The sequence below is a fragment of the Mobula birostris genome, chromosome 6 (assembly GCF_030028105.1).
Source record: "Mobula birostris isolate sMobBir1 chromosome 6, sMobBir1.hap1, whole genome shotgun sequence".
Lineage (NCBI taxonomy): Eukaryota > Metazoa > Chordata > Chondrichthyes > Myliobatiformes > Myliobatidae > Mobula > Mobula birostris.
Window position 1 is genome coordinate 86789787 of NC_092375.1, and position 14104 is coordinate 86803890.

The 14104-nt window shown below is 41.2% G+C and overlaps 1 protein-coding gene across 4 annotated transcripts in view; it reads left to right on the top strand.

Annotated features, from left to right (window-relative positions):
* rubcnl (rubicon like autophagy enhancer) overlaps positions 1 to 13251 on the top strand; it is a 108527-nt gene extending 95276 nt beyond the window's left edge. For all 4 annotated transcript variants that reach the window (XM_072262337.1, XM_072262336.1, XM_072262338.1 and 1 more), the window contains 4 exons: positions 1927 to 1988; positions 4661 to 4814; positions 6147 to 6237; positions 11359 to 13251. In XM_072262337.1, the coding sequence (XP_072118438.1) occupies positions 1927 to 1988; positions 4661 to 4814; positions 6147 to 6237; positions 11359 to 11468 (417 nt within the window). In that variant the 3' untranslated portion in view covers positions 11469 to 13251. The remainder of the gene's footprint in view (positions 1 to 1926; positions 1989 to 4660; positions 4815 to 6146; positions 6238 to 11358) is intronic.
* Positions 13252 to 14104: the final 853 nt, after the last annotated feature.

A 14104-nucleotide genomic window follows, 5' to 3' on the forward strand; every position in this document is an offset into this window, starting at 1 on the left:
TGTGCTCATACAGCATGTGAATAGTTTTATGGTGGACTTCAGGAGCTGATGTAATTCCAAACGGAAGCCGAAGAAAACAGTATCTGGCAAAAGGAGTGTTAAAGGTACACAGCTTTGAACTCGCTTCATCTAGTTTAAGTTACCAGAATCCAGGGGGTGCATCTAACCTACTAAAGTACTTTGCATTAGCAAACTGTGACATAATTTCTTCACGAGTAGGCAATTTGAGATGCTCTCTTTTAATGGCTCGATTCAAGTCTCTTGGATCTAAACGAATCCTCAGTTTTCCATTTTTCTTACCAATAATAACCAGCGAATTGACCCATTCAGTGGTTCATCAAACTTTTATGACTCCCGGCCGCTCCATTCTGTCAAGCTGTGTTTTCAGTTGATGACATAATGCAAAAGGCACTTTTCTACATGGATGTACTACAGGTGGCACTATGTTGTCAATTTTAATCATGTCCTCTCCTGGAAGACAACCAAGCCCTTTGAACAAGTCCTCATACTCTTTCAAGTCACTGCATTCTGCCTCTGTCACTGTCGCTAAGACTCCTTTCACCAAATTGAGCCTCTCACAGGCAGATAGACCCAGTATTGACTGTACATTCTTTGGCATCCTCACAAATGAAAGCGTGTGCACAATATTTTTGTGTGATACTTTTGCCACACATGTTCCTTTAACTGGAATGTCTGCACCTGAATACCCAGTCACTTTTATACTTGTTTTATGTAACTCTGGTCTTGGCTTTAATGCATTAAACTCAGATTCTGCAAGAAAATTTACTTGTGGGTTACAAATAAAGAAGCATGTTCTGGAAGAAATAGAACGTTTATTTAACCACAACCACAACGTCTTTACAATACTATGTTTCTCGATCTTTCTATCATTCCCGCATATGCTCAGAACTCTCTCCAATCACGTTCTTACACATCATATCAGCACAGAGATGGTGGAAGTTATGGAGAATTGTGTGCTGGACGTGGAGGCTGGTGGGGTGTTGGTGAGGACGAGAAGAGCCCTATCCCCTGGTGGGGTGGCGGCAGGTGTACGCGAAATGGAAGAGATGCGGATGAGGGCAGCATTGGTGGAGGAAAGGAAGCCCTTTTCTTTGAAGAAGGACATCCCATTAGCTAAGGAATGAAAAACCTCATCCTGGGAGCAGATGCGGTGGAGATGGGGGAATTGAGAGAAGGGGGTGGCATTTTTTTTAAAAATACAAGTAACAGGGTGTGAAGAGGTATAGTCCAGGTAGCTGAGAGAGTCAGTGGGTTTATAATAGATATCAGCAAATAAACTCCATCCAGAGAAGGAGACAGAGATTGAGAAAGGGGAGTGAGGAGTCGGGTAAATTTGAGGGCAGGGTGGAAGTTGGAGGCAAAGTTGATGAAGTCAACGAGCTCAACATGGGTGCGGGAAGCATGACCAATGCAACCGGTGTAGTGCAGGAAAAGTTGGGGAGCAACACCAGTGCAGGCTTGGAATATAGACTGTTCCATGTAGCTGACAAAAAGGCAGGCATAGTTGGGACACGTGTGAGTGCCCGTGGCTTCGCTTTTTTGTTTGGGATGAAGTGGGAGGAGCCAAAGGAGAAATTATTGAGAGAGTATAATTTCCACCAGATGGACTAGAGGGGTGTTAGTTGGGTCTGGTGCTCAGAAAGAAAAAGAACTTAGAGGCCTTCCTGGTGGGGGATAGGGATGGACATCCATAGTGGAAAATAAAAATGTCGGGTCAGGGAAATCATTGAAAAGATCAAGAGCATATGGCGTCATGGATGTAGGTAGGAAGGAATTGAACTGGGGAGGTGAAACTGGGTCGAATCTCGGTTGCTATTGTAACTGTATAGAAATGATTCAATTGCAGAGAATGATTTGTATCACTAGGTGGCAGTGCAGTAAAACAAACCACTTCTTTTTCATCAGGCACTTCGAGAGCAGTTGATTCGTATCAACACTCTACTGAGAAACTGTAGACTGGCCAAAAGGTACCTGTTTATCTTGAATGTTTTAAATGACACTCCCCCATGTAAAATAGTACCATCAGATGCTGTCAGAACTCCTGTCCTGTTAAATCTAAAAGCAAGATGTTGGATTAAGTTAAACACTGAAGTAGTAATCTGCATTGAGTTTTGCTTTATTTAAACACTGAAACCCAGCATACAAAGTACTAGATGTGGTCATTAACAATAGTTATCATGACCTGTTTATGGGAGATTTGTGTACTCATTTTGGACATGTATTCATTTTAAGTGGTCAGCAAATTGGCAAGTGACTAAATTCAGAGTAGATTTTAAAACAAGTTTTTGTTTCTGCAAGAAGCCAATATTTGTCTACGTTTCTAAAGGACCCTGTAGGTCTTCACAAATAAAATGGCAGAGGTGTTTTAAGTTTAAGGGAAACTGTAACAACTTCTTTATTGTCTTCCAAAAACAGAACAACTGGGCGGTTTAAAAGAAACTTCGTCATTACATCAGAATCCCAGAAATTGATGTTAGTGGCTGTGAATTATCCATGTGCCCACGCATTACATTACCCTACAATCCCTCAACCTCTATGCACTTCTCTACAAATAAATACACCTAATTTTGTGGTGCTATTGCCATGCAAAACTATTGACAAAATGAAATTTCAAGCATGAAGGCATGCTAGTGAAAGCCTTCTCATAACTTGCAACTTTAGGGGCTTCTCATGCAAGAATCTTAATAATGTTGATGAGTTTTGAAATTTTGTTTTCAAATATCACTCCACCCTTCAAGAAGGGAGAGTGATAGAAGAAAGGAAACTATAAGGCAGTTAGTCTGACCTCAGTAGCTGGGAAGGTGTAAGGGTTGATTAGTAAGGATGAGGTCTCAGGGTACTTGGAGGTACGTGATAAAATAGGCCGTAGTCAGCACGGTGTCCTCAAGGGAAAATCTTGTCTGACAAATCTGTTGTAATTCTTTGAAGAAATAACAAGCAGGAGAGAGAAAGGAAAATTGCTTAATGTTGTGTACATGGGATTTTCAGAAGGCCTTTGAGATGCTACACATGAGACTGCTTAACAAGCTATGAACCATGGTACTACAGGGAAGATTCTAACAGGGTTAAAGCAGTGGCTGATTGGCAGGAGGCAAAGAACTGGAATGAAGGAGCCTTTTCTGGCTGGCTGCTGGTGACTAGTGTTTTACAGGGGTCTGTGTTGGGACCAGTTCTTTTTGCATTATAAATCAATGATTTAGATGATGGAATTGATGGCTGTTATGCAAAATTTGCAGATGATATGAAGATGGGTGGATGGGTAGGTAGTGTTGAGGAAGTAGAGAGGCTACAGAGGACTTGGACAGATTAGGAGAATGGCCAATGAAGTAGCAGATGGAATACAGTGTTGGGAAGTGTATGGTTATGCACTCTGGTAGAAGGAATGAAAGAATTGACTAGTTTTGAAATGGAGAGAAAATACAAAAAAGGGACTTGGGAATCCTTGTGCAGGATTCCCTAAAGGTCAATTTGCAGGCTGAGTCTTTGGTGAGGAAGGCAAATGCAATGTTAGCATTCATTTCAAAAGTACTAGACTACGAAAACGGGACTAATGTTGAGACTTTATAAAGCACTGGTGAGGCTTAGAACAAGCTTGGGGCCTCTCATCTTGGATAAGATGTACTAAAATTGGAGAGGGTTCAAAGGAAGCTCACAAAAATAATTCCACAATTGAATACCTTGTCATATACAAAGCGTTTGATGTCTCTGGGCCTGTATTCACTAGAATTCAGAAGAATGAGGGGTGACCTCACTGAAACTATCAAATGGTGAAAGGCCTTGATAGAGTGGATGTGGAGAGGATGTTTCCTATGACGGGGGAGTCTTAAGACCAGGGAACACTCAGAATAGAGTGGTGTCCTTTAGAACAGAGTTGAGGAGAAATTTCTTTCAGCAGTGGTGAAACTGTGGAATGTATTGCCACAGGCAGCTGTGGAGGCCAAGTCTTCACGTATATTTAAGGTGGAGGTTGATAGATTCTTGATTGGTCAGGGCATGAAGGGATACAGAGCGAAAGTAGGAGATTGGGGCCGAGAGGAAAATTGGATCAGCCATGACAAAATGGCAGAACAGACTCGATGGGCCAAATGGCCTAATTCTGCTCCTATATCTTATGGCCTTGTGGTCTGTTTCACATTAGCCAGTCCATCTTGCTGAAAACCTTATTGCTTAATCTCTCCCTTTCTTTGTTAAGGCTATTGACTATAGTTCCAAGATTATTACTACTATCAAGCTGTCTATTGTGTTCTTAATGTGGATCTCCCTTTTTCTCTCTCCCACCTAGTTCCTGATTGTAAGGGTGCGTTATGGAACCAAGGCAGGTAGATCTGCATGACTGCGTAATGTAAAAGGCAGAAAGGTCTTTTGTCTCCATCTCATCACAGTAAATCACTAAAAGCTCAAGAGGATAAAGCTATTTCTAAATCAAAGGCTTTAAAAAAAAAATAGTTTACCTACAATACGAAGGATGTCAAGGACAGAATCTGTGAAGTTAACTTTCCAGTGGTCCTACAGCTTGTGTAAATGCATTGATTTCCAGAATAGCTTCCTGTCTGTAATCTATCAATGTCTTGCCATTACTAATTAATTTTCTGCATTTTATCATCATTCTGATGACACCTGGTCTTGACCTTTCTGACAGTGCGATGGTTGAATTCTGGCAATTAAAGTCCCATTTATCTGAGGAGCTGCATTTGTACTCGTTGAATGATCTGGTAATGGTGAAACGGGGCCTGCTGGTTCCAGGCCTAAAAGATATTCTGAGAATTGTCCTTTCTCACGTAGAAAGTTGTGAGGTAAGCCTGTCTGGTCTGTCATCTCATCAGTTTGATTTTTTAAAAATTATAATTTTGAGTCTTATCCAGTTTGTTGGTATCACTGAGTCTAGTTTATTTATTCAACACCCACAACATGCCGGAGGAACTCAGCAGGTCGGGCAGCATCCGTGGAAACGATGAGTCAACGTTTCGGGCCAGAACCTGACGAAGGGTTCTGGCCTGAAATGTTGACTCATCATTTTCACAGATGCTGCCCAACCTGCTGAGTTCCTCCAGTGTATTGTGAGTGTTGCTTTGATCCCAGCATCTACAGATTATTTTGTGTTTACTAGTTTATTTATTGCCAACTCTGCTCCAGAGAAGTAATTAAATTGGTGTGAAAACTGCTCTACAGAATCAAGGTGGTAGGTATGGTGATTAAATAAATGGTAAAGATCCCTTGCACTTATTTGAAAATCTGTATTCTGTCATTTGGTAGCTCTGCTTGTTTGGAAGTTCATACCAAATTTACTTTATCTATCGGAGAAACAGACAGAAGAATGATGAGTACTGGATTTTTCCTCAGATTAACTGAGGTGTTTGTATAAATGAAAGCCTTTTATTTGGAGTAATTAAAATAAGGGAAATGCCCCATAATTTGGCTTGAATACTTTTGCAGAAAGCTGGCCACAGGTGTAGAGGCATCTGCACTGGACTTCGGCGAGTGGTCCAGGGTTCAAATCCGGCTGGCTCCTTGCACACTTTCCATCTCTGTTGGGTTGAGCATCGAGCTAGCATCTTGGCCTTGTGTTTTTAAAAAAATAAATAAATACAAGTGCCAAAGAAATGGCAAGGTTGCTGCCCGATGTGCCATAAGCAGAGAGAGGAACAACAAATTTCAGCTGAAGAATTGGAAAGCATTTCCGTTCATTTGTTTGAAAGTGTTTATGCATCAACATTGAACATTCAAAATGTGCAGAGACAAATCAGTGAGCATTTGATCTTAAACATAAGATTTGGCATATTATTGCTACCCCACAAAAATGTAAGCTTTTTAACAAACATAATTTTGAAGTGACTGAAGTGAATTGTTCCAATGCTCACTCTTGGGTTCTTGAATGACATCACACTATCTCTCGTGAGGTGTTTTGGATCTCGAGTTTGAGATGTATAATGCCAGTGCTAAATGCAAAGAGTGGAACTGTTATTAAACTTGCCAACCTATTTATAGAATGAATTGTAAGCATTCCTAAATTTTAAACGTGTCATTTGCCTCCTAATCTTACCGCTGTTCATCAATAGATGAAGTAAATTTAACACGGACTTCCTTAACAAACTGTTTGCTTTCTTTCACATGTTTGTTTTCTCCAGATATGCATGGCCAAAGGTTTCATCTGTGAGTTTTGCAAGAGTAGAGAAATTCTCTTCCCTTTTCAAGCAGAGCGATGCAAACGATGTTGTGGTGAGTGCTGGTTTGGATTTATTGGCTTTGATGTACATATCATAAGTAAACTTTCATGTGATCTTGGCTTGCAGTCAAAGTTCTAATAAATTGCTTTCCTCACTAGAATGCTGAAAGACTGATTATGCCTCTCCAGTAATTGATGTTGGGACTGTTTTCATTTTGGTATTTTACTCTGCTTACTGATATTAATGTTACTGAAAGTAAAAAAAGTGTAGTAACTGGTATTGATGGTGGATTCCTAGCAGATGAAAACTACTTATGGAGTTGCATTTGCTGGAAAAATGATAAGGATCAAATGTTGATCCATGTTGTCCTTCCAGCAATACCCAAATGGCACGTTGCCTCCTTGGTGTCAAAGTCAGGGACATCTCTAATCAAGTCCACAGCATTCCTAGATGGGAGTGGTTGTGGTCCACATGGATAGGAAGGGTGATGAGGACCTGCAAAGTGAGTTCAGGGATTTGGGTGCGAAGTTAAAGGACAGGACCTCCAGGGTTGTGATCTCAGGATTGCTACCTGTGCTACGTGCTAGTGAGGCCAGAAATGGGGAGATCATATCACCTGTACTGCAGGAGAGAGGGCTTCACTGGGCTTCCATCCAGGGAAGGTGGGAGCTGTACACATGAGATGGTTTGCATCTTAACTAGATGGGTACTAATATCCTTCTGGGAAGGTTAGCCTGTGCTGCATGGTGGAAGGAGGTGGGGTAAACTAGTGTTGCAGGGGGATGGGAACCAGAGAGCAAGAACAGGTAGTGGAGTGGTTTTTGGGGAAAGATGTCAAGCCATCATACAAAGTCACGGATCAAAAGGTTGAGACTGATATTCTGAATTGTGTATTTCAGTGCAAGCGTCATTGTAGAAAAGATGGATGAGCATAAGGCATGGTGCAACACATGGAATTATGACAATGTAGCCATTAGAGAGTCTTGGTTGCAGGAGGGGCAGGACTGGCAGCTTAATTGTTCAGAGTCCTGTTTTAGGCATGATAGAGCAGGAAGGATTAAAGGGGAGGAGTGGCATTACTAGTCAGGGACCATGTCACACTCGTGTTCAGACTAGGACAGACTGGAGAGCTTGTCTGAGGCTATATGGGTGGAAATGAGGAATAAGAAAGGGACGACCACATGGATGACCATATTATAGACCACCAACAGTCTGTAAGATTTAGAGGAGTAAATTTGTAGAGAGGATCAGACTGTGGCAAGAAACATAAGGTTGTGATAAATGATTTTAACTTTCCACATACTGACTGGGACTCTCTCACTGTAGAAGAGCTGTATGGGGAAGAGTTTGTTAAATGTTCAAGAAAGTTTCCTTAATACATAGAGGCCCCAACTAAAGAGTGCGATATGAGATCTCCTATTGGGGAATGAGATGGGACAGCAGACAGAAGTTGTGAAGGGCAACACTTTACATCTAGTGGTCCTTGGGTTAAGATTCTAAATTGAAGAAAGGTCAATTTTGATGATATCAGAAAGGATCTGGCAAGTGTGGATTGGGACAGGTTGTTCTCTGGCAAAGGTGAGCTTGGTAAGTGGGAGGCCTTCAGTTTTTGAGAGTGTAGAGTTTGTATGTTCCTGGCAGAACAAAAGGCAAAGATTATAGTTCTAGGAAACTTGATTTTTGCAGGATATTGAGGCTTTGGTTAAGAAAAAGGAGGTGCATAGCAGGTATAGGCAGGAAGGAGCAAATGATTTATTCGAGTACAAGAAATGCAAGAGAACACTTAAAGAAATCGGGGGGCTAAAAAGGAGGTATGATGTTGCTCTGGCAGATAAGGATAGGAAAATTTCGAAGGCTTCTAAAGATAAATATTAAGAGCAAAAGAATAGCAAGAGACAAAATTCTTCCTCTGGAAGACCAGTATCATCTATGCATGGAGCCAAAAGAGATGAAGGAGGTCTTAAATAGATATTTTTTTCTTCTTTGCATTTTTATTTACTTGGGACATGGACACAGTTCATGGCAGTGAGGTCATGACAGAGGAGATATTTGCTGGCTTGACGCAACTTGGGATGGTTAAATCTCCAGGGCCTGATGAGGTGTTCCCATGGACCCTGTGGGGGCCAGTGCAGAAATTGCAAGGAGATATTTAAATCCCTTGCAGAGACATTTAAAATGTCCTTGGCCAAGGGTGAGAAGCCGGAGGACTGGAGGATAGTTACTGTTGTTCCCTTGTTTAAGAAGGGCTCCAAGAATAGGCCGGAAGGTTATAAGCCGGTGAGTATCGTATTGGGCAGGTTATTGGAAGATGTATATCTGGTCCCTTAGAATAACTGTTTGGATAGAGAAGGACTGATTAGGGATGGTCAACATTGGTTAGACATAACCTACTGCATACACACCAGTCTTAGAGATTTTCAAGGAAGTTACCAGGAAAGCTGATGAAGGCAAGGCATTGGAATTTTGTCTACATGGACTTTAGGAAGATCTTTGACAAGGTCCCACATGGGAGGTTATTCAAGAAGGTTCAGCCAATTGGCGTTTGAGATGAGATAGTAAATTGGATTAGACATCGGCTTGTGGGAGAAGGCAGCGAGTGGTAGTAGGTGGTTGCCTCTGACTGGAGGCCTACAACTAGTGGTATGCTGCAGGGATCAGCTCTGTGTCCATTGTTTGTCATCTATATCGATCATCCGGATGATATTGTGGTAAGACTATCAAAGCTTGCAGTGGTATCCGGACCTGCTGAAAAATGGCAGATGGAGTGTAATGCAGACAAGTGTGAGGTGTGGCAATTTGGGAGGACAAACAAAGGTCAGCCTTGCGCTGAGCAATAGGGTACTGAGGAGTGTGGTATCTGGGAATACAGATCCATAATCTCTTGTAAGTAGTGTAACAGGTATTTTATCATGTGCCTCCAAGTACTCAGAAACCATATCCTTAACAATCAATTCTAACATCTTCCCAACCACTGAGGTTAGACTAACTGACCTATAGTTTCCTTTCTTCTGCTTCTCTCCCTCCTTGAAGCGTGGATTGATATTTGCATTTTCCATTCCTCCAGAACTATGCCACAATCGATTCTTGAAAGATCATTACTAATGCCTTCACAATCTCTTCAGCCACCTCTTTCGGAACCTTGGTGTGTATACGATCTGGTCCTGGTGACTTGTATACCTTCAGACCTTTCAGTTTCCCAAGAGCTTTCTCTCTAGTAATGGTAACTTCACACCCAGCACCTGGAACTTACACCATACAGATAGTATCTTCCACATTGAAGACTGATAGAAAATACTTATTCAGTTCCTTTGCCTTTTCCTTGTCCCACATTACTACCTCTCCAGCATCATTTTCCAGCAGTTTATGATTATGAAGACACGTAGTCCTCTTTTATTGGCATTTAGTAATGCATGCATTAAGAAATGATGCATTATTTCCTCCGGTGTGATATCACAAAACACAGGACAAACCAAGACTGAGAAAACTGACAAAACCACATAATTATAGCAAACAGTGTAACAATGCCATAACTTGATGAAGAAGTCAGTGAGCACAGTAAAGTTCAAAGTTTCTCAGATGTCCCACATCTCACGCAGACGGGAGAAGGAAGAAAAACTCTCCCTGCCATGCCCACCACAATCCGACTCTGAGTCATCCAAAAACTTCGAGCTCTGATCAGCTCTCCGACACCGAGTACTGAGCGCCATCTCTGTCCGAACGATTTGACCTCCTTCTCGGTCGCCAAAAACAGGCAGGGCCGGGGATTTTGAGGCCTTTCCTCTGAAAGATTCACAACCACTAGTAACAACAGCAGTGAATGGGCATTTCAGAAATTTCTCCAGATGTTCCTCTGTGCTTTCACGTCCATTCTCCATCAAATCAGAATTGTCCACAGCCCCTATTTAACGGAAACAATATCGTCTGATATCTACATTCGCCTCTTTTACATCTTGCGTATCTGAAGAAACTTTTGGGATTCTCTTTAATATTATTGGCTAGCTTACCTTTGTATTCCACCTTCCTTAATTTTTTTAGTTGCTTTCTGTTGGTTTTTAAAAGCATCTCAATCCTCTAACTAAATTTTGCTCTATTACATGCCCTCTGTTTGGCTTTATGTTGGTTCAGACTTCTCTTATCAGGCAACCCACATCAAGGTTGCAGGTGAACGCAGCAGGCCAGGCAGCATCTCTAGGAAGAGGTACAGTCGACATTTCAGACCGAGATCCTTCATCAGGACTAACTGAAGGAAGAGTTAAAAAAAAACACATTCTTTCTCTCACTCTCCTTTTTCTCCCTCTGTCCCTCTGACCCTTGCCCATCCTCTGGGTTCTCTTCTCCCCCCCCCCCCCCACTTTGTCTTTCTCCCTGGACCTCCTGTCCCATGATCCTCTCGTATCCCCTTTGCCAATCACCTGTCCAGCTCTTGGCTCCATCCCTCCCCCTCCTGTCTTCTCCTATCATTTTGGATCTCCCCTTCCCCCTCCAACTTTCAAATCCCTTACTCACTCTTCCTTCAGTTAGTCTTGACGAAGGGTCTCGGCCTGAAACGTCGACTGTACCTCTTCCTACAGATGCTGCCTGGCCTGCTGTGTTCACCAGCAACTTTGATGTGTGTTGCTTGAATTTCCAGCATCTGCAGAATTCCTGTTGTTTGCTTCTCTTATCAGTCACAGTTGTCACCTTGCCTTTAGAATACTTCTGCTGTGAGATGTACTGTGTATATCCTGCGCCTTCCAAATTCTTTCCAGAAATTCCAGGCATTGCTGCTCTGTTGTCATCCCTGCCTGTGTTTTCTCTCTCCCAATTTTGGCCAGCTCCTTTTGTGCCTCTAATTTCCTTTACTCCACTATTTCTTCTTCCATTCACTTTTTAGCTGACTTCTTACAAAATTGTTTTTAAACAATTTGTATTCCTCAAAGTCTTCCAACTTGGACCCTCCTTCTCCTTACTAAGCTGTAAATTTTTTTTTAGTCTCTTCCCATCACTTGAAAGACCTGCAAAAAAATCTGCATTACAATGCGTTTATTATTTTCGTCTGATATTTAATGTACTTGTGCTTTGAAGCAAATTGAATTTCCTCTTCCAAGCCTCTTGTAATATTAAATTTGGATCTCGTGTAAATAGTGTCCTTTTAAAATGATAGACTCTCCTTTGTTTTCTTCCCAAACACCAGTATGTAAGGCCTGCTTTCATAAAGAGTGCTTCACAACAGAACAATGTCCCAAGTGCACAAGGATCAATGCACGGAAGGAGCTCCTTGCTCTCCAACAGACGACAGACTGAGCATTGAAGTGAAATCCTGAGGGAGTGTGTGGACTTCAGTTTCAAAGAAAAACTCTGTGCTGCCACCTCCATGCTTTTAAAAAAAAAAATGAATAAGGTGACGACGTCCGGAACGCCGCCATAAATTTTTGAATTGTCCAACAGATGCACTTTCACTGTACTTGGTAATTCCTATACATGTTATTCTTCAGTAAGAGAGGTTACTTTGACATTTTAAGTGACCATGTGAATTAACTTGAAATTTTTCTTCCACCACCCCCCCACCCCAATTTGAAGAACTTGCCCTTCTAACTTACAAATATTAGGACTCAATCTTTTATCTTTTACTTTGTGCTGAAGCTTTGGGACATGTGTAGCACATTTTTATGCAGGTTATGAATAGGAGTACTTGTATAATTTGGATGTAACAACTAGTATGTCAGTTTGCAGCAAAGTAAAGCAGTCATGTACAAAACATCTGTATTTAGTTGGGGGGAAGAAGGTAAATATCACAAACCAACTTCTCACACTTGTTTGTCCTTGATTTTGCTGGATGCTAATGTTGGCATTTTGTCAACATTGCTGGACTTTTCACCTTTTTGCATTATTTACTTGTCTGGTCCATACCTTGGGCATCAGAATTTGAAATATAGTAGGTGTTACTTTGGCACCAGCAGTACCAAAGACATTAGTAGCACTTAAATTCTCCCGCACTAATGTGAAAAGAAATTGGTTAGTAACTTCACTATTTTGTTAATTATCCAAATTGTTTTGGGCATGATTTCTGTTGCATAATTTGTCTTTAGGCATATTGATTTAAAAATGTGAAACTTAGATATGCTCTTTTTTTTTTCTCCCCCCTGTAATTTTACCAAACAAAATCTGGCCCTATTCTCAAAAGATAGGGCCATCTAGCTATTGTTAAAACACAAAGCTTTTCCTATTCCATTCAACAGAATGGGCCTCAATTCCAATTGGATGTATTCTTTTCTTTCTGTTTGGACTATAGAAAGATTTAGTGAAGGAGCTACAATTTCAGCCTCTTACATTTGCAAATATGTATTATTCTGTATTCTTGTTTAAATTTAATTTTTTTCAAAAGTGTACTAAACCTTTTAAACTATTTTAAGGAAGCTCCTACATAAATGCTATAAAATGCAATTGCATTTTATAATTCTAAGAGCTTGTGCAATTGTCTACAAGAATTTTTAAAGCGGGTAATGTTTAAAAAAAAAGCGCTAATGGATTTGACACTTGCATGGGCCTGACCAAGGCTTTTAATTTTTCTTAAAAGCTTGTCATTTTGTGAAGTTGTTTGGTACACTTAAATTTTGGAGAAAGTTGTATAGGATCAGCCTCATTTAACAGCATTGTTGTAAAGAATGTGTTTTGCCAACTACTTACTTGAATGCTTCCTTATTTAAAGACATGTAATTCTGAGAACCTCTTGTAAGAACAATATCCCCTCCATTCTTTTTAAAGCAACCTTGATGTTCTGCTTTGTAAACTTTAACTACAAACATTTATGAAATCGCTTTGTCCTCCATTTTAATGAGGAAAAATAATTTAAAATAGACTTAAACCAATTTAAAATGGCAGAATAGAGAAATTTTATTTAACCATGTTAAATGTTTGTAAATTAATATTCTCACAGCATAATTTCAAGGATATATTTTATAATTGAGTTTTCGGTATAGTTTGACTGTGCCATGCCATAATTTCACCCTGGTTCGTGTCTGTTATGATGGCCCAAGTAAGTGAAAAATCTATATTGTTATTCTTCCCATGAATATTAAATCTTCCTTACGCATTCTACAAATTGTTGTCCTCCTTTATCCATCGAACAGTTTGAAAAATGTTTGTTCAGAGAAAATGTAGAGTTACTGAGGCCCTCCTTTGGTTGGGGTTGACTGTGAATGTTGTATCCTACAAGCCAGGGCAGTGTGGTATGGAGAGGAAGCTGTTGCCTGTGTAAACAACAGGAATTCTGCAGATGCTGGAAATTCAAGCAACACACATCAAAGTTGCTGGTGAACGCAGCAGGCCAGGCAGCATCTCTAGGAAGAGGTACAGTCGACGTTTCAGGCTGAGACCCTTCGTCAGGACTAACTGAAGGAAGAGCTAGTAAGAGATTTGAAAGTGGGAGGGGGAGGGTGAGATCCAAAATGATAGGAGAAGACAGGAGGGGGAGGGATGGAGCCAAGAGCTGGACAGGTGATTGGCAAAAGGGATACGAGAGGATCATGGGACAAGAGGTCTGGGAAGAAAGACGGGGGGGGGGAACCCAGAGGATGGGCAAGGGGTATATTCAGAGGGAGAAAAAGGAGAGTGAGAGAAAGAATGTGTATATAAAAATAAATAACAGATGGGGTACGAGGGGAAGGTGGGGCATTAGCGGAAGTTAGAGAAGTCGATGTTCATGCCATCAAGTTGGAGGCTACCCAGACGGAATATAAGGTGTGGTTCCTCCAACCTGAGTGTGGCTTCATCTTTACAGTAGAGGAGGCCGTGGATAGACATATCGGAATGGGATGTGGAATTAAAATGTGTGGCCACTGGGAGATCCTGCCTTCTCTGGCGGACGGAGCGTAGGTGTTCAGCAAAGCAGTCTCCCAGTCTGCGTCGGGTCTCGCCAATATATAGAAGGCCACATCGGG